This window comes from Amia ocellicauda, chromosome 9, assembly GCF_036373705.1.
Source record: "Amia ocellicauda isolate fAmiCal2 chromosome 9, fAmiCal2.hap1, whole genome shotgun sequence".
Taxonomy (NCBI): Eukaryota; Metazoa; Chordata; class Actinopteri; order Amiiformes; family Amiidae; genus Amia; species Amia ocellicauda.
In genome coordinates this window covers 25,949,362-25,966,850 of record NC_089858.1, presented here as the reverse complement: position 1 = coordinate 25,966,850, position 17,489 = coordinate 25,949,362, and the positions used below count along the sequence as shown (strand labels likewise).

The 17,489-nt window shown below is 42.6% G+C and overlaps 3 protein-coding genes across 4 annotated transcripts; 2 read left to right on the top strand and 1 right to left on the bottom strand.

Annotated features, from left to right (window-relative positions):
• Positions 1-39: 39 nt before the first annotated feature.
• Positions 40-5,178, bottom strand: ciapin1 (cytokine induced apoptosis inhibitor 1). Its single transcript, XM_066713887.1, has 9 exons — positions 4,961-5,178; positions 3,628-3,797; positions 3,060-3,209; positions 2,859-2,935; positions 2,237-2,402; positions 1,984-2,057; positions 1,748-1,869; positions 1,139-1,220; positions 40-968 (listed from the first exon to the last, which is right to left on the bottom strand). The coding sequence occupies exons 2-9, from the start codon at positions 3,782-3,784 to the stop codon at positions 858-860; spliced, it is 939 nt and encodes a 312-aa protein (XP_066569984.1). The 5' UTR covers positions 3,785-3,797; positions 4,961-5,178; the 3' UTR covers positions 40-857.
• A 51-nt stretch (positions 5,179-5,229) lies between these two features.
• On the top strand, positions 5,230-9,511 carry coq9 (coenzyme Q9 homolog (S. cerevisiae)). 2 transcript variants are annotated; one of them, XM_066713888.1, is made up of 9 exons: positions 5,230-5,350; positions 6,053-6,212; positions 6,565-6,700; positions 6,976-7,118; positions 7,235-7,319; positions 7,480-7,584; positions 7,803-7,958; positions 8,326-8,379; positions 8,692-9,511. In XM_066713888.1, the coding sequence occupies exons 1-9, from the start codon at positions 5,293-5,295 to the stop codon at positions 8,725-8,727; spliced, it is 933 nt and encodes a 310-aa protein (XP_066569985.1). In that variant the 5' UTR covers positions 5,230-5,292; the 3' UTR covers positions 8,728-9,511. The 2 variants fall into 2 exon arrangements, with proteins under 2 accessions (XP_066569985.1, XP_066569986.1); XM_066713889.1 differs by lacking the exon at positions 5,230-5,350 and adding an exon at positions 5,581-5,607 and having other exon boundaries at positions 6,058-6,212.
• A 1,165-nt stretch (positions 9,512-10,676) lies between these two features.
• On the top strand, positions 10,677-15,230 carry polr2c (RNA polymerase II subunit C). The gene is made up of 9 exons (XM_066713890.1): positions 10,677-10,893; positions 11,270-11,319; positions 11,658-11,726; positions 12,331-12,383; positions 12,986-13,114; positions 13,215-13,266; positions 13,742-13,910; positions 14,527-14,601; positions 14,716-15,230. Exons 1-9 carry the CDS (start codon positions 10,808-10,810, stop codon positions 14,858-14,860), a joined length of 828 nt encoding a protein of 275 aa, XP_066569987.1. The 5' UTR covers positions 10,677-10,807; the 3' UTR covers positions 14,861-15,230.
• Positions 15,231-17,489: the final 2,259 nt, after the last annotated feature.

Here is a 17,489-nt window from a genome sequence, read left to right as displayed (position 1 = left end):
TCTGTGGAGACACGTGATGGATTCATACAAAACTGCAGATGAGGGTTTTTTAAACCACATTTACTTAAAAAGAAAACATTCATTTTTTGTTTAAAAAAAGTCAGAGATATGCATGTTCAGAGTGCAACTATACATTGGAATAGACATGTCTGTACTTTACTAATGGAGAAAAGATCAGAGAATTAACACCCTTTCCAATTGTTTTTTCCAACAGCAGGTGCTCTAAACAGACATTAATAAGACTTCCAGGCCTGCCTTTAAGATCCTACCAATTGTACATTATTAAAGGGTCATGGGGTGCAGTGCCAGTGTCAAATGAATCTGGGTAGAGTATTTCAGAGTTTTTGTAGCATTCAAAACACAGACTGCTGCTTTATCCATATCCTTACACCTACAGATATTTTATTCAGCCAATGACATTTGAGGTTATTTTCTAGCTATATAGTTACACTATTTTATTCTTATGCTAACTTATTTAACAAACAAGTCTGAATCTATCTTATGTATATTATATCTTACTGGAACCCTTTATTAAACCACATATACTATATACAGGGAGACTTCTCAATGAGTGACAGGGAAAGAGAGCACACTGGAATGCATGAGATTATCAACCTAGTCAATCTCATTATCATACAATTCTTTGCATTTTATCATTTAGACACTTGCTAACAGAAAGCTCCGGTGGGGAATCCAAGGCAAAAATAAACTGCAGGATAGTCCCTGAAAGGGGGTCCTTGGAACACACACCCTACAATCATCCTGCTGAAACGTGTCGATTGTAGACTGGTGCTCCCTGGGGGCAAGCCTCCCTCTGTCCCGCTGTGTGAGGGGTTGGAAATGGGCCGTTCTGCGTTCTAGGCATCGGTGAGCTGCGTCTCCTGCAGCACGATCTTCTCTCCGGGCTTGAAGGCAGGCATTCCCAGGTAGGGACAGCTAGCACAGCGGAAGGCATCTCCTAAATAGCACTGCATGAGAGGGCAGAGGTCAGGCTGAGGGAGCGAAAGTATGCACCTCACATATTCTACCACTACACCCAGTCATGGTAATAAAGTCTTGGGCCTGTCCACACAACGAAGTCAGTGATGGCAGGAAGACCGAGGGCAGCTTGAAAAGAGGTCATGGAATAGAGACTCACGTTCCCACAGGCGGACTTGGGCTGGTCATGCTTCTGCGCTCCTTGGCTCTCCTGCTCAAGCTCCTCTGCCAGCCCACAGGTACTAAGAGGAGAAGGACAGCACTGAAGCACTACAGTCCAGAGCTGCCCACACTGACAGATGTTTGTAAAATCTCTAGAAGCATTGTGGCTGGTTATTAAAGCTACCTCACATCTCGTTTTCAGGGGGCAAAAAAGTTCTGATGTTAATGTGCATTTAACCTATACAATACTGAAGTGACCTCAGTTCACTTAGATTTTGCACTGAAGAGATTTCTCTTGTATTGAGCATTTAGATACAGAGCCATGGCACATGAGCACAAACACCACCACCACAGTAGGGAAATTATTCATTTTATTAAAAAAAAAAAATCTGAGTGTTTGCCCTGGGCTCTTCTGCATAGATGTGCTTAGGCATAGTTTAGCATAGTGCATTAATGTGTAATTAAATGTAAATACAAACCCACACATCAGGGAGGATGAGGAAATACTCTATAAACTTTAGGCAACATGAAAACTTGTATTTGGACTTAGCGGTCATAATGTTTACCCTAGGAGTTTTGCCCTATTGAAAAGTGGCTGCTGTCTCACCAGTTCTTGCAGGCCTTCTTCTTCTTGGTGGCCCCTTCTCCACAGCTGGGGGCCCTCAGAGTGGCTGGGTCTGGCTTCTTCCGGTCCTCTTCATTTAAGAGCGTATCTGAGTCCATCAGATCCTGAGGGGAGAATCGGAGCAGCAGAAAGGTTACGAATACAAAAAAAACATGTGTCTAGGTCATGAGCTATAACCCTTCCTTAGCGTAAGATGCATTGCAAACAGACACACTCACCAGATCGTCGTCGTTGATGTCTGCGGCTGACAGCGTCCACATCTTAGCTGCGCCCGGGTCCAGGGCAGGCTTTTCTGTAGGTGAAATGGTAGTTTTCAGTCAGTAAGTTGTGAGGAGTAAGTGAGGAGCTGAGTTGTTGTCAAATGTTACTAGCATATTCATTAGGTGCACCTCTTTCAATCTATATTTGTGTGATTATATCTCGGGAACACCCAGGACAAGAAGCGGTCTATATTTGCTTACACAATCTTACCTTTAGGATTTTTCTTTCCAAAGGAGAGCTTCAACTGGCTGGACGAGCCCACTTCAAAGTTGGGTTTACTGGCAGACATTCGAACTATGGACAGGTCATTGCCTTCGTAACCGGTTGCCTTCTTCACTGATGCAGCAGCTTCTGAGCTCAGCGGCTCATTTTTTAGCTTAAAACAGAAGAGGTTTTTAGAAAGAACTTTGCAGGATATTCTAATGGCGGTGATGAGGTCATGAGTCATAACATAATCCCTCCTGGGTAGCATCACAAACATACACACTCACCACCTCACTGTAATGTCAGTTTGTCTGGTTAGTTTTAATCCACAAGATCTCCTAAGTGCTTCACCTAGTTATGGCCTATTTTTGGAGCACTAGACTGAGCAAACCTAAATTTCAAAGTTCACTGACTGGAATCTGGAAAATGTTGCATCTGGCACAGGCCACACCCTCAGTTTCATTGTGGTCTCATGTGTCATAAACAGGAAAGAAATACAATTTGATTTACAGTGACTCACAAACATAAGATCAAGAATGCCTAGAATTAGATCAGTTTTTGGAAAACTAAAAATAAATGTCTTCCATTTCTCTGATCTCTATTTCTGAAAACGAATTACAGAAAATACCTCAGAAACAGCCACCAGTCCTGACAGCTTCAGTGCTGAAATGAGTTTGCTGGCAGTTTTCACTTTGCTGTCATTACCTGAGAGACGAACACAATTAAATTAAATACAGCTGACCTCCTCCCAGTCTGACACACTAGAATTACGCCACCTCCCTCCCTCTTTGTCCATCAGCTCTACACCCTTCGACTGACTACGACTCACCCGATGCAGTTATGGGCTCCTCCAGGATAAGTTTCCCCCCTGGTTTTGTCACCCGTGCCATTTCTGCCAGCGTCTCTGAGCTGTGTACGGTGGGGCTGTTACCCAGTAGGCCAGACAGAACCCAGTCATGGCTGGACTCGGGGTGAGAAGCTGCAGAGCACAGCAGGACATCAGGGAATATCACATTTAAGCAGAAACATTTCCAATATAAAACATACAACATGCCATACCCAATGTATAATCCTAATACTGTTTGCATAGTTACATCATTACTTTCAAATAACAAATAACAGTGAAACACACACTCAGACTCACTTGTCTAAAACAATCCCCCCCCCGTACTGTACCACCCAGGTGAAAACCAAACATGAGCTTGTGTTTTTCAATACAGGACAAGCAGAATATAAAACACTGCCTTCCGGAATGCAGTATTCGCTAATCAATCAGCGCTGTATGTTACAGTTCCAAAACCTCAAGTTAAATATTAAACACGTATACAGGGCTGTTGTCTTCTTTTCCTCTTATAAATAATAAAAAGGACACTATCGTCTGCCTCGGGGACACTCACACAGCAGTAGTCGGTCAATGTTCTCCAGCGACACCTGACCCTGGGCTCCCACTGCTTTCCCCAGGCTTTCGGCCAGCTCCTTCAGAGCCTCGGGATAGGAAGGCTGACCCCACACCAGCATCACCCTGTCTCCCTCTTTCACACCCAGCTCCGCCATGCTTCAGTCAGCGCTGCAGGGAGACAGACCATACAGGCTGGTCACCACAGTCTGCACAACACAGTCTGGGTTCAAGGCAGCATCTTCTGTTCAGAACTGGAGGAACCTTTTAATCACAGCATCTTCAACTTCCCTGCTCAGTGGTCATAAGTTCTGCAGCATTTCTCTCTTCCTCAATTGCTGTTTAACTAATTTAACTTATTATGTGCTTAACTGAACACTTAGGCCTATTATTTTGTTTCTTTTCAGTCAGTTTAATTCTTATTTATTTTGTTTCTAACCATCATGGTCTGTCTACTAGATCATTTTTTACCCTGAAAATATTTCTGATTATTCTGAGAAACTTAGAAGCTAAAAGGTTTCCAAATGAGTGTCTCAGGTTGAAGAATGAAATATGAGCCATTCCTCCTCAGAGCACTGTCACTGAGCTGAGCCTATTTGCTGATTCAGGCCCATACTAGCACACGTCCTTTTCTGTCAACTCTTATCTCCTTGTCTCACATGCTATGAAGGAGGCAACAGAAGCCTGGGAGATACAGACAAGAAATACCAATGGAGTTAGGTCCAAGACCAAGTTTTAGTTACACACAAATATGCCAATTTCAATGGGATCCTTGATTTAACATAAAACAGAAACATCTGTCAATGCATGGTAGGTAGAGTTGGGGTTGTATCACAAAGCTCACTATTTATTTTCCATAAATGTAAACAGATCAAATATGTTTATATTTGATGTTTGGTCAGTGCAAAAAAAGTGACAATTTCAATTCATTATGTGTTATAATAACAAAAACATATATATTTACAAATATAAATAAAATAAGACAACACCTATACAACAAGGTTATAAAAAAATCTGCAACGTCAATGTAAATTCAGCTGAGTCATGCGTGCAGACATGATTGCGTTTTTTTTACACCTGCACAAACGAAATGGTTAGCGGTCACTACAGCAAAGATTTTAATGATTAATCATGACATAGATCTACACCGGACCTGAAGTATCTGTAAAGCACAAGATGTGTCTGTGTATGGTTTTTTTTCTACACAATCGATCCCATGCTAATTATTTATGTAATGTGTTAATGTCATAATAAAATAGGTAACGCGTAAATGTTTACGTGGTCTTGAGCAAAGACAAAGATTTACTGAAGTATTACCAAAAAAAAAATCCTACCTTATCCGGTGTTGTCCTCGTTCAGCAATTGGAAGTAGACTCCAATCCAAAAATCGTGTTTGCAAGTGGGACAGATGTAGAAAAACGTGAAACCAAAAAGCGGTATATTATCTCTTCAACCTCAATTTTTGTATTTATAACACCCGATAATTAGACTAGCTATTTAACAAAGTTACACACACAAACAACTCCAGATGGCTTCACCTTTCTCGACCAGCAGCCGGGAATGCGCTGACGTTTAACCGACTGCGACAGACAGACAGACAGACAGACAGAGGGAGTCGCGGCACAGTGACGTGTGAGAACTGGAAGCGCTGCAGTCGCGGCTAGATATGGCGGCGCTGCTGAGGGGAGTGAGAGCCGGGAGGGTCTTTCTGGCCCTGGGAACCGGTGAGCCGTGGGAAGGGGGGGCTGGGACTTGGGGTAAGCCTGTAGGCTGGGGAGCCGGGTCAACCTTGTTTCTCCCAGGGACTCAGTGTCCTTGTCCAAAGAGGAGAGTGTCTGTGCGGAGCAAGGTGATTGTGAAGGACAGATGGTACCTTCCTTCGGCTTAAACTTGAAAATAATGTTTCGATGTCCGTCAGGATATGTGTAGCCCGGCTTACCGCTCGCTACTGGTCCTGCTGGGATCGTAAATGCTGCCCAATGTAAGATCTGTGGAAATAGTTTAATCTTTTTCTGTCAGCCCTGTTACCAACTCCTGTAACCTATCCTACCTGTTGTTTTTGTAATCACTTCATATAATCATTATAAACTAACGGTTTCATTCAAACGGTTAAACCGTGATTATTAATACAATAAAGCTTTTGAGTGCTTCTAGTACATTCCATGTATGTCTTTTTTGTATTTGTTTTTGTATACACTTTATTATAATCTAGTAGGAGATCTTGACGTAGGTTGCCCGTCATGAAATGGTTTACTTTCCGAGTGTAGCAAGTGTGACTATTCTGGTGCGTTTGCCTTGATTGAGATTATGGAGCAATATGGAAAAACCCCTGAAACCCACCTTTCATTGCAAAATCAGTTCGTCTTCCCAAAAGTAATTAATATTAATATACCCTATATACGTTTTTTGTTTCCCCCCCTGCCCAGCACAGAGAAGCAGTAACAGTGTGAAGAGGGTTTTTCACAGAGCGGCCCTGTTGAGACTCCAGGATGAAAGCAAACAAGAGCAGCCTTCTTCATCCTCTTACCATCAGCACTACCAGGCCTCCTCTTCATCTGGGCAGGAGACTTCACAAACCAACATTAGGTCTGCAGGTCTACACCCCCTTCCACTGGTGCTACTGGTGCTACTGCCAGAGTTGTATCTATGGGATTTTGGCTTTGTTTGCACTGCTTGTTATCACTAAACATTTACTAGTTATACATTAATTATAGTATTATCGTAGTGTAGATATGAAAAAAGCATAGTGAAAGCAATGTTACTTAATATTAAAAGGAGAGGAAAACCATTCTTCATGTTAAACCATGCTATATAAAGTTACAACAGTGAAAGGTTTCCCAAGCCTCCCCTCCAGTCCTTCTGAAAGCATCCATGCTTTATTTTTTAATTGATTGCTGTGTAAAAATGCGACTGTGAGTCTCATCGACTGTGTTTGTAGCTATGCAGATCAGAGCGGGGAACAGGGGGAGGACTATGAGACAGAGGAACAGCTCCAGGGGCGGATCCTCACGGCAGCTCTGGAATTTGTGCCACAGCATGGCTGGACTGTGGACGCCATCGCAGAGGGAGCGCAGGTGAGCTATGCATGCCACAGAGAAAAACTGCAGGAGCCATATCTACAGAATTAGTTTAATAGCTTTATAGTGGTTTACTCTTACACAACATTGTGTGTTTCTACACACTAATCTGGCAATTTGGCTACTTCAAGGATCAGTATGATGATCGGATGAAGATACCTAACCAAAGTAATTGTTTTTGTGTTTTTTTAATGTTAGCTGTGAGTGCTGGCATTGCTGCTAACCCCGTCTTTCTTTCTCTCTGCTCATCTCTCTCTCTCTTGGTCCCACAGACACGGGGTCTGTCAGCAGCAGCGGCAGGGATGTTCAGTAATGGTGCTGGAGATCTGGTCCTGCACTTCATCAGCCAGTGTAACTCCCGCCTGTCTGAGTCTATGGCAGAGCAGCACAAACAGATCCAGCTGGGCCAGGCCGAGTGAGTCCCTCCATACCCTACTTCACTTCTCACCATGGCCTTTCCTTGGGTGTCATGTCTGAGACGTTTTTATCTTACCAGTGATATTAAGGCATGTGTGTGTGTTTTTCCATCAGGCCAAAGAAAACGGATGAGTTTTTGAGAGAGGCGGTGGAGGCCAGACTGCGCATGCTAATCCCGTATATCGAAAACTGGCCTCAGGTACTGCACTGACGCTGGGCTGTCTGATCTCTGTCATTGCTTTCAAAATATGCTGGATTGTTGTCTTTGTTTTATGATGACCTAAATATAAGAAGCACATAATATAAATATTTGATAACTGTACATTCACAATTAATACGTGTTCGATTCACACTTGTAGGCCATGAGCATTTTGCTGCTGCCCCAGAACATCCCTGACAGTCTGAAGCACCTCTCCACCCTGGTAGATGATATCTGGTACTATGCTGGTGACAGGTCTACAGATGTAAGTGACTCGGCTTTAGTCTTTCCTCCCATTCTGTGCTTGTGGACATCTCCGGGGAGACTGACGGGTCTTCATTTTTTTATTTTTTTATTTTTTTTATTTTTAAAGCTACAGACCAAGAGATGAGAGAGATCCACCAAACAGACTTTTCTCATCTGTAATGTCTCTTTTAGTCTTGCATGCCAGTCTGGTACCCAGGTGTGTTACTTTGCCCACAGCTCAACTGGTACACACGGCGTGCCACCCTGACTGGTATTTACAACACCACGGAGCTGGTGATGGTGCAGGACTCCTCGCCTGATTTCCAGGACACCTGGGCTTTCCTCGACAACCGAATCCGTGACGTCATGAACATGGCCAACACTGCCAAACAGGTACCAGTCTCTGGGCCAGACTGCCCTCCTAGTTAGCAAAATGCCCTGTCCATCTCCATACACAAACCTCCATTGAGTTACTGTACAGAAATGACAATCCATTATTGGTGTTTCTTAGTTTTTTTTATGACCATGAGGATCCCAAAACATATTCTACAGTTGTATTACCAAACATCTACACATATAGTACATATGATATCAGTCACCGTTGTGTACATGCCTGTTGTTCTGTGCCATATACATGTAATGTGTGTGTGAAGTCGGCTAATTTTAATGTAGTAGCGCTCCATAGGTCAAATGAAACCTTTTCAAGATTTTGCACTAGCAGCCTGTGTGTATTTCTGATATTTTGTTGGTGTCTTCACAGGTTCAGTCCACGGGTGAAGCTGTAGTACAGGGAATTATGGGAGCTGCCATCACTGTAAGTGTGCCTGTCCTCCAGTCCAGATATCCACTTCCTGCTCTGTCATTCTCTGCAGCTTCATTTTCTAGTTTGATATATTTGTATATGTACCAGGTGTTTTCTTTTTTTTAATTTGGAAGATATTTGTCATTGCTGTTTAAAATGTCAGAGAACAGGTTATCTGTTATTTTGGGTTAACCAATCTTGCTATACATAATTATGTTTGTTACCCTGTCACAGAAGATCCTCCTGTCAAGTTATTCATAAATAAGTAGATCTACATGTAGAGTTTCCAAAAAAAATATATATATTTTTTTTTCCCCCCCACAGCTGAAGAACCTAACGGGAATGAACCAGCGACGGTGATGGGGACTTGGGACCCACAGGCTCTGTATCAGAACTGATTGTCCATCTTCTCTTCTTTGTTGCCCCACCTGGCCCAGTCACACTCTTACCTCCATGTCTCCTGCTCACACACAACTGAGACTTCTGCCGTTCCCCCCCCAACTCTCCCACACACCATTACAGTTCAGCTGTTTGAAAGTCCCTCCCGCCTGCGTGATTCATTCAAAAACCATGAAAGCAATATTGGATCATGCAGCACCCTCTTGATATTTCACCATTTTAATTTTTTTTAATGGTGCCATTTAAAGCTCTCCAATGATATCATGGTGCAGCCATCTGACACGGACATCAAACTCTGTTGTGCTTATGCTGCTGTTCCTTTGCCTGATCTTGGAGAGAGAACAACTCAACTTGCCTGCTGTGTTTTGTGCACTGCAGTTATTTTTCTGTAAGCTTCCTCTTCATGCTGAAAAACATGCATTAGGTTTTTGAATCTAATGCTGAAACCTGCAAAAACCTTTCTACCGTATGTCAATATGCTTTTGCAAACAAGCTCCTGTGTTCAGGCTTGAGGCATTGCAGCTGATACATGTGCCATAGGCTGGTGTAGAGTCCTATCAAGCTAAATTAGCCTGCTTTGTGGGAGAACACTGTTTTTGTGTCCATCTCCATTGGAAAGGATCCTCATGCCCCTTTGTAAAATATAACGGAAACTAGAAAGGTAACTGTTCTAAATGTATTAAAGACATCTTACAGATTGTGGTCTTTAAGATTGTTCACATCAATAAATTTATTCTGAAACATGCATCAGGACTCTTTCTTGTCAAGTAAAGCAGAGACATGATGCTTAATGTTTAAGGGGAGAAAATATACAAGTGGTTACATTTTTAGTACTCTAAAACCCTGTCCAGCTATATGGCTGTAGCTGTAAGCAATGAGTGAATGACAATACATGAAGCCAAAGAATGTCACTTTAAATAAATGCCAAATACAGGCATACCTATATATATATATATATATATATATATACACACACACAGATCAGCCATAACACTATGACCACTGACAGGTGAAGTGAGTCACACCTATCAGTGGGTGGGATCTATTAGGCAGCAAGTGAACATTTTGTCCTCAAAGTTTATGTGTTAGAAGCAGGAAAAATGGACAAGCTTAAGGATCTGAGCGACTTTGACAAGGGCCACATTGTGATGGCTGGACGACTGGTTCAGAGCATCTCCAAAACTGCAGTTCTTGTGGGGTGTTCCCGGTCTCCAGTGGTCAGTACCTATCAAAAGTGGTCCAAGGAAGGAAAAGCAGTGAACCGGCGACAGGGTCATGGGCGGCCAAGGATCATTGATGCATGTGGGGAGAAAAGGCTGGCTCGTGTGGTCTAATCCAACAGACGAGCTACTGTAGCTCAAATTGCTGAAAAAGTGAATGCTGGTTCTGATAGAAAGGTGTCAGAACACACAGTGCGTCGCAGTTTGTTGCGTATGGGGCTGCGTAGCCGCAGACCAGTCAGGGTGCCCATGCTGACCCCTGTCCACTGCCGAAAGCACCTACAATGGGCACGTGAGCATCAGAACTGGACCACGGAGCAATGGAAGAAGGTGGCCTGGTCTGATGAATCACGAGTTCAAGGTGTTGACTTGGCCTCCAAATTCCCCAGATCTCAATCCAATCGAGCATCTGTGGGATGTGCTGGACAAACAAGTCCGATCCATGGAGGCCCCACCTCGCAACTTACAGGACTTAAAGGATCTGCTGCTAACGTCTTGGTGCCAGATACCACAGCACACCTTCAGAGGTCTAGTGGAGTCCATGCCTCGACGGGTCAGGGCTGTTTTGGTGGCAAAAGGGGGACCTACACAATATAAGGCATAATGCTATGGCTGATCGGTGTATACACACACACAGACAGAAGAGCGGAAAGCCACTGCATTGAATCACTTCCGTGTCATTCAGCCTCTAACCCGACAAGCAAGCGGAAGTACTGCCTCGGTGTCGTAGTTCTTCCGGTCAGCTTGTTTCTGTTGGGTGGTTTCAGTTTGATCCTTTCTTAATTTAAGTTCACAAGGTTTTATTTAAGTGAGGCGCAAGAATGCCGTATGCCAACCAGCCTACGGTGAAAATTACTGAACTTACAGACGAGAATGTGAAGTTTGTCATAGAGAACACGGATCTGGCGTGAGTACAGCTCCAACACTGTGCACGTAGTTTTGTTTAGCCAATGCCTTTCACTAAAATTGCAGGAGCTGATTAAAAATGCAATTTCTGAATATGTATTTCATGTAGTGCAAAAAGCAGAGATGTGGTATTATTATGAATAAGAAAATACGTAGGTTTTTTTATATACAGATTTGTAGTTTACTGGCATCAAAACGTATGAACCTCTTTAGACAAATGCAAATACTCCCTTATCAAACAATGAAGCCCTGTACACAGACACGTGTTTTTGTTGATGTGTATACAGTAGTTGTATTGTCATCGCGACCGTTTTGAATATCAAATCATAATGTCTATGGAGGTGTTTAATGTCTCTATACATGTATTTTCCCTTCAGGGTGGCGAACTCCATTCGGCGAGTGTTCATGTCCGAAGTCCCCACGATAGGTGAGGGTGGATTCATGCATTCATTTCACGCCATCAGTGCTCGTCGCCGGTGCCAAACTCATTGAATTAGTCTTATAACTGATGTAAAATAATGAATCATGCTAACATTCACTGTGAGTGGTCCCCATTATAGCTCAGGAAAAAGAGTCGTATTAGTCCACCCAAGATACTGATGCAGGTCATGCATTAAAAATAGAAATGTACATGTGTGCATGTATCTGACTTGTGATCAATGAACATGCACTGTAGTTTGTGGATTTTTTTTATGCATAATTTAAATAAAACACCTTATGATTTTTAACTGAGCACTTCAGTTTTTTGGGTTTGTCTTTCCACAGCTATCGATTGGGTTCAGATTGATGCCAATTCCTCTGTCCTCCATGATGAATTCATTGCTCACAGAGTGGGTGAGTTTATGAGACTGGTCATCTGTAATTGTAGCTGGTTGTCAGGTTGTGTCACTGCATCATTTAGTGCTTTGATATGGGAATAAGGAATATCTATGTGTATACAGTATTTACACCTTTCTGTCTAATCAGAATTATCTTATTCATTTAGTTAAATACATATTATTAATTAAACTATAATTGTTTATCACACATGTATTACCAGAGTTATAATCAGCCTATGGGAAAACTAACATGTTCAGTTGATTGAACCAAGATTAAACGGGTTACACACTTCCCCAATTAACTTGTTACTTATCTGTAAGTAACTTTGGATAATTGTGTTAGCCAGGTAATTATATAATTTAAATATAATATGCAAACTAACCAATAGCCTTACATTTGTTACATTGTTTTTTTATATAGGTAAGCTCTCTTTTTCTGATTCTTTTGGCTAGAATGTACCAGCCATTTTAAAAGTCTGTTGCTCTTAGTTTATCCTACAAGAGGTATGAAATTACCTCACACCACTCTGGAGAGATGAAATGAAATAAAACATTGCAATCATTTTCAATGAAACTGAAATGGTTCTGTCATCTTTTAATTTTGTTTTTGTTTGTTTCAGGTCTGATTCCACTAACAAGTGATGACATTGTGGACAAGATGCAGTACTCCAGGGTAGGATCTCTTTGCAGTGTAACACCATAATCATTAGTGACCTCTGAGTGATTCTCATAACTTCAAATATTTAACCAAAAAATGTATGCAAAAAATAAATTCAGTGTCGGGAACATAAACATTTGCTAAAGCTAGTGTATGTTAACTGAAGCAAGCATATAGACAAGAACCTAATGGAACAATGTCTGGTGTATTATTACCTCAATGTTACCACATAGATCAGTGAAGATGATTAAATATCTATAAAAATACTTCCCTAAATATATGACATTATATTGCTGCCTTAATCAGACAGGCAGGGAAATAGTGTGCATCTAAACACAGGTCAGCCCCCTGTACACCCCCCCACAGAACTCACCCCGACAGCTACATCTAGGGTGTGGACACCCTCAAATCTGGGTCACCAGCTGTTACTGCAGATAGAGTTCATTAAGAAGAGCTTTATGTTTTGGGCGCGAATGCTATAGAACAGTGACACCCAGTCAGCTGGGAATTCTTTGGCGGTGATTTCTCTTGTCTGTGGGAGAGGTGGCCGTGCAGCGCTGCAGTGTTTCAGTGCTGGTTCGTCTGGAGACCACAGTAACCTCTCCATGCCCTGGCAGGACTGTACGTGTGATGAGTTCTGCCCAGAGTGCTCTGTGGAGCTGACCCTGGATGTGCGCTGTACAGAGGACCAGACCCGGCACGTCACATCCCGGGACCTTCTCTCTAATAACCCCCGCGTCATTCCGGTAAGGCCGTCCCACAACGCACAACACCGTGCAGCTTGTAATGCTGTTAGGTTGTGCTTGCTCCTTTAAACCCCTATGCCAAACCTTGTCATCCATTTAGGTAACATCACGGAACCGTGATAATGACCCTAATGACTATGTTGAGCAGGACGGTAAGATCTGTTCCTTTACTTATCCCTAAATACGTTTTTTTTTTCCCACTTTCTTTTATCTTATTGAAGTAGTGGACTGTTTGACTCTGCTAAAATTGTGCAGATTGTGGTGATGGATGAATTCAGTAAAATAACACTTGATGGATCAGCATCTGGGAAAGGAGATCTTTAACTGGGTCTTGGGTCCAGATCTTCTGAGTTTTGATGAGCCACAAATAATATAACAGTTAAGGTGGTTAGATTAAGGTGCAGTCAATAATGCAACCATAGACTCCTAATATCCAAAGATATTTAAAACTTTTCAGTTGTTCCGTCTTTTAAAGTTTGATATTTACTAGAATATGAAAGTGCTGTTTTATGCTTAGTTACCAACATGTACCTGAAGTTCAATTTGAGATGTCAGGTTTTTGGCATGGTTGTTTGGAAGTGGTGGCCCAGCTGTGTTGATACCAGTTCCTTCTGTTTCTGTGATCAGATATCTTGCTGGTGAAGTTGAGGAAAGGCCAGGAGCTGCGTCTCCGAGCCTATGCCAAGAAGGGCTTCGGGAAGGAGCACGCCAAGTGGAACCCCACAGCGGGGGTGTCCTTTGAATACGACCCCGACAATGCACTGAGACACACAGTCTTCCCCCGACCAGAGGAATGGTATGATCCTACTAGGGAATCAAATCTAAAAAGTGTAAACCTGTTTTCTAGCTGACAGACCAGCATAGAAACATCTTGCCTTACACACCCTGAGTCAACATAGTGTCCAGATCATTATAGCTTGTGGATTGTTAGCACTTAGAACATGTTGAGGATTGTCATGAGGTCAGGTGAGATATTTGAGTCATTTCTAGGCTGTTCTAGTGACAGTCCTTACTGACTCCTATCTAGGTGACGTCAGAATTTGAAATGCGTTCCCCAGTGGTAAAATGAGATTGGCTGAGACTGATTAGCCCCACTGAACATAATGCCCATTTTATACAGACTGAATTGACTCAGACAGTTGGAGTACTAGCTTTGATTTTAAACTTCCCTTTGTTGAGACCATTGGGCACCTTTTGAATAGAACAATCTGAGGATATGTTTGATCTGTTTGAAAAAAAAAAAAAAAGTGCCTGTAATGATGGGTCTTGGAAGAAGACTGTCAATCTGCACCCCATTGCATTGTATTTGGACGTGGACCACTATGTCTGAGGAGAAAATCACAAATCAGTTTTATTTTTGGTCCAATGAGGTATATGAGGCTGACTTATTGGTTTTGTGTTAATCCTTCTAGGCCTAAAAGTGAGTACTCTGAGATCGATGAGGACGAGGTGCAGGCTCCCTATGACCCCAATGGCAAACCGGAGAGGTAAGAGTCAGAGATGGAGAGAGCAAGGCTTCAGCACTGGTCAAATAAAGTGCAGCTAAAGCTAATGCTGCCTGTAGATATTGCCCAATGCTGACTGCTTGTCCTTCCCTCAAGGTTCTTCTACAACGTGGAGTCGTGTGGATCCCTGCGGCCTGAGACCATTGTCATGTCTGCCCTGGCCGTCCTGAAGAAGAAGCTCAGTGACCTGCAAACCCAGCTGAGCCATGAAATCCAGAGTGATGTCCTCACCATCAACTGAGACCCAGCCCAGCCCAGCCGTTGCTGCCCTGTGCTCTCAATCAGTCAGGACGTTCCCAGACCAGCGCAGTGCCTCCTCTCCCAGGAACCATGCAGAGCGATGCACTCGCCGTCCTCTATCAGATGTTACTTTGATGTAGATTGCTGGGACTTACCTACATTAACGACCGGATTAAAGGTCTCTAAGCTTGGCGTGTCCTGTTCCATTGAAATAAACAAACTATTTTTGTAATGCAAGCAGTTAATCACACTGGATGGTGAAAGCTTGAGGAACAGATGGGATGACACACTGAAGTGTGGCAACGCAATGCCTTTTTTAGCTGTAAAAACACTTTGTATACATAATAAACTCCAATTCTGTTTGTGCTATAGATGGTTTTATTTATATTTTCTTCAATATTAGAACTTTTATACTTTTTTTTTTTTTTTTTCAGCTGTCATTGACTCCAGGTAAATGTGTCGGTTCTAAACATAGTTTCGAACATGTAGCCATTTGTGCTTTCAACTAATCTTGATCTCCACTTGTAGGCAAATCGTCAACATGCACATGCAACACTTTCCCGTTTTCTTTAGACACTGTAGTTGTGTGTGTTGGAACAATGCTCCCTATTCATTTCCATGTTACCTTCTGACATTTGTACACATTTGTTTATTCTAATCACATTGCTCTCTGGATCCCAAATGGGCCTAAGTGCTTCCTGAACATCTACTTTTGATTCCCCCAATTTCGGCATTGAAACTCTCTGTACTTGAACAGTGAACACACTGAGCCTCTTTGTCCAGTTGCCGAGTCTGAAGTCTGCTCGTCTCAGTGTCTCAGGAGCAACGGCAGGTGCAATACAAAGGTATTTGGAAAAAATTTGCTCTGTTACTTGTATGAACCCTTGTGGACCTTGGTTTTTAATGCTGTGAACTGTAACCTCAGCACTGCTATAGCATTGATCAGACAAGCATGTGACAGCAGTAGAGTACAAAATTAAGGTCAGTCATTGCTGGGTAGTTTCACACAAAACAAAAAAATCAATGTCGATTCAATTGTTTTATTCATAAATGCTTCTTTCACTTCCGCTCCAATGACTTCTGAGCAATGGCAGCCCAAAGTTTCCCCTGCATTAACACTTTTCAGTCATTGGAATTTTTACATTTCCTTATGCTGACTAGAAGTATATAATCAATATAGTTTAATTGACAGCAATAATTAAATGGTAAACATTGCTACGAATAAGCAGTGTGAATGTTTTCAAAGCTATGGGTCTCTATGCATGTAATTAAGACAGAGAAACATAGTTGATAGGCAAATATGCCACAGGTGTAGAAATCATGTTTAAAATCCAGATCATTCAGCAGTTTTGGAGGAGGCTTGTTTTAACAGCAGTGCTCTATAAATATTTTTTTGATTTTTAAAAGCAGGTATCGCTACAGACATTGTGGAGGGCATGGGCTCAAGCCAAAAAAGGGCACCCGTGTTCACCCTGTGTTAAGTGCGCTCCAGGGGGCAGGTGCTCTGGAAAAAGGGAACGTTGGAAATCTTACGGAAAAAGGGATGTGCTCTGCACAGGTTAAGCCTTACCTGTGCACGTGCCTGGCTACAAATCTAATGATTCAATAGACTAAGACACTTGAAACTCTGTGAACACTGTCTCTTTACGGTGCTCTTCCCTCTCCTGCAGGTTTCCTCCACAGTTGCAAAGGCCCAGACTGTCCAGCATGTGCTTCACTCACTTTCTGCTGCCCACCTACTTAGCACTCATCCTCAAAGGTTAGCCTAGTTTGCCTCATTTCAGTGTTTAACTTGAAATATTTTACATCACCATGATTTTCACTCCTCCTATATCTAATTCCTATAATTGCACTGTTTTGATTTATTCTATATTTATAAATTTATATTTATAAATATAATGTAAGATATAAATATTAAAACGTCTTGTACAGACGTACAGTGAGGCAAAAAAGTATTTGATCCCCTGCTGATTTTGTACGTTTGCCCACTGACAAAGAAATGATCAGTCTATAATTTTAATGGTAGGTGTATTTTAACAGTGAGAGACAGAATAACAGCAAAAAAGTCCAGAAAAACGCCTCTTTGCAGATCCTCTCCAAGTCATTAAGGTTTCGAGGCTGACGTTTGGCAACTCGAACCTTCAGCTCCCTCCACAGATTGTCTATGGGATTAAGGTCTGGAGACTGGCTAGGCCACTCCAGGACCTTAATGTGCTTCTTCTTGAGCCACTCCTTTGTTGCCTTGGCTGTGTGTTTTGGGTCTTTGTCATGCTGGAATACCCATCCACGACCCATTTTCAATGCCCTGGCTGAGGGAAGGAGGTTCTCACCCAAGATTTGACGGTACATGGCCCCATCCATCGTCCCTTTGATGCGGTGCAGTTGTCCTGTCCCCTTAGCAGAAAAACACCCCCAAAGCATAATGTGTCCACCTCCATGTTTGACGGTGGGGATGGTGTTCTTGGGGTCATTCCCCCTCCTCCAAACACGGCGAGTTGAGTTGATGCCAAAGAGCTCGATTTTGGTCTCATCTGAGCACAACACTTTCACCCAGTTCTCCTCTGAATCATTCAGATGTTCATTAGCAAACTTCAGACGGGCCTGTACATGTGCTTTCTTGAGCAGGGGGA

Bases quoted from the DNA above. Each gene is read 5' to 3' on its own strand.
- ciapin1 (XM_066713887.1), bottom strand. From the start codon at position 3,784: ATGGCGGAGCTGGGTGTGAAAGAGGGAGACAGGGTGATGCTGGTGTGG. The intron at 2,936-3,059 runs GTGAGTCGTAGT...TTCGTCTCTCAG, and splicing joins GGAGCCCATAACTGCATCGG to GTAATGACAGCAAAGTGAAA. The intron at 2,403-2,858 runs GTATTTTCTGTA...TTCTGTTTTAAG, and splicing joins GACTGGTGGCTGTTTCTGAG to CTAAAAAATGAGCCGCTGAG.
- coq9 (XM_066713888.1), top strand. From the start codon at position 5,293: ATGGCGGCGCTGCTGAGGGGAGTGAGAGCCGGGAGGGTCTTTCTGGCC. The intron at 6,701-6,975 runs GTGAGCTATGCA...TTGGTCCCACAG, and splicing joins CCATCGCAGAGGGAGCGCAG to ACACGGGGTCTGTCAGCAGC. The intron at 8,380-8,691 runs GTAAGTGTGCCT...TCCCCCCCACAG, and splicing joins TTATGGGAGCTGCCATCACT to CTGAAGAACCTAACGGGAAT.
- polr2c (XM_066713890.1), top strand. From the start codon at position 10,808: ATGCCGTATGCCAACCAGCCTACGGTGAAAATTACTGAACTTACAGAC. The intron at 11,727-12,330 runs GTGAGTTTATGA...TGTTTGTTTCAG, and splicing joins ATTCATTGCTCACAGAGTGG to GTCTGATTCCACTAACAAGT. The intron at 13,115-13,214 runs GTAAGGCCGTCC...TCATCCATTTAG, and splicing joins ATAACCCCCGCGTCATTCCG to GTAACATCACGGAACCGTGA.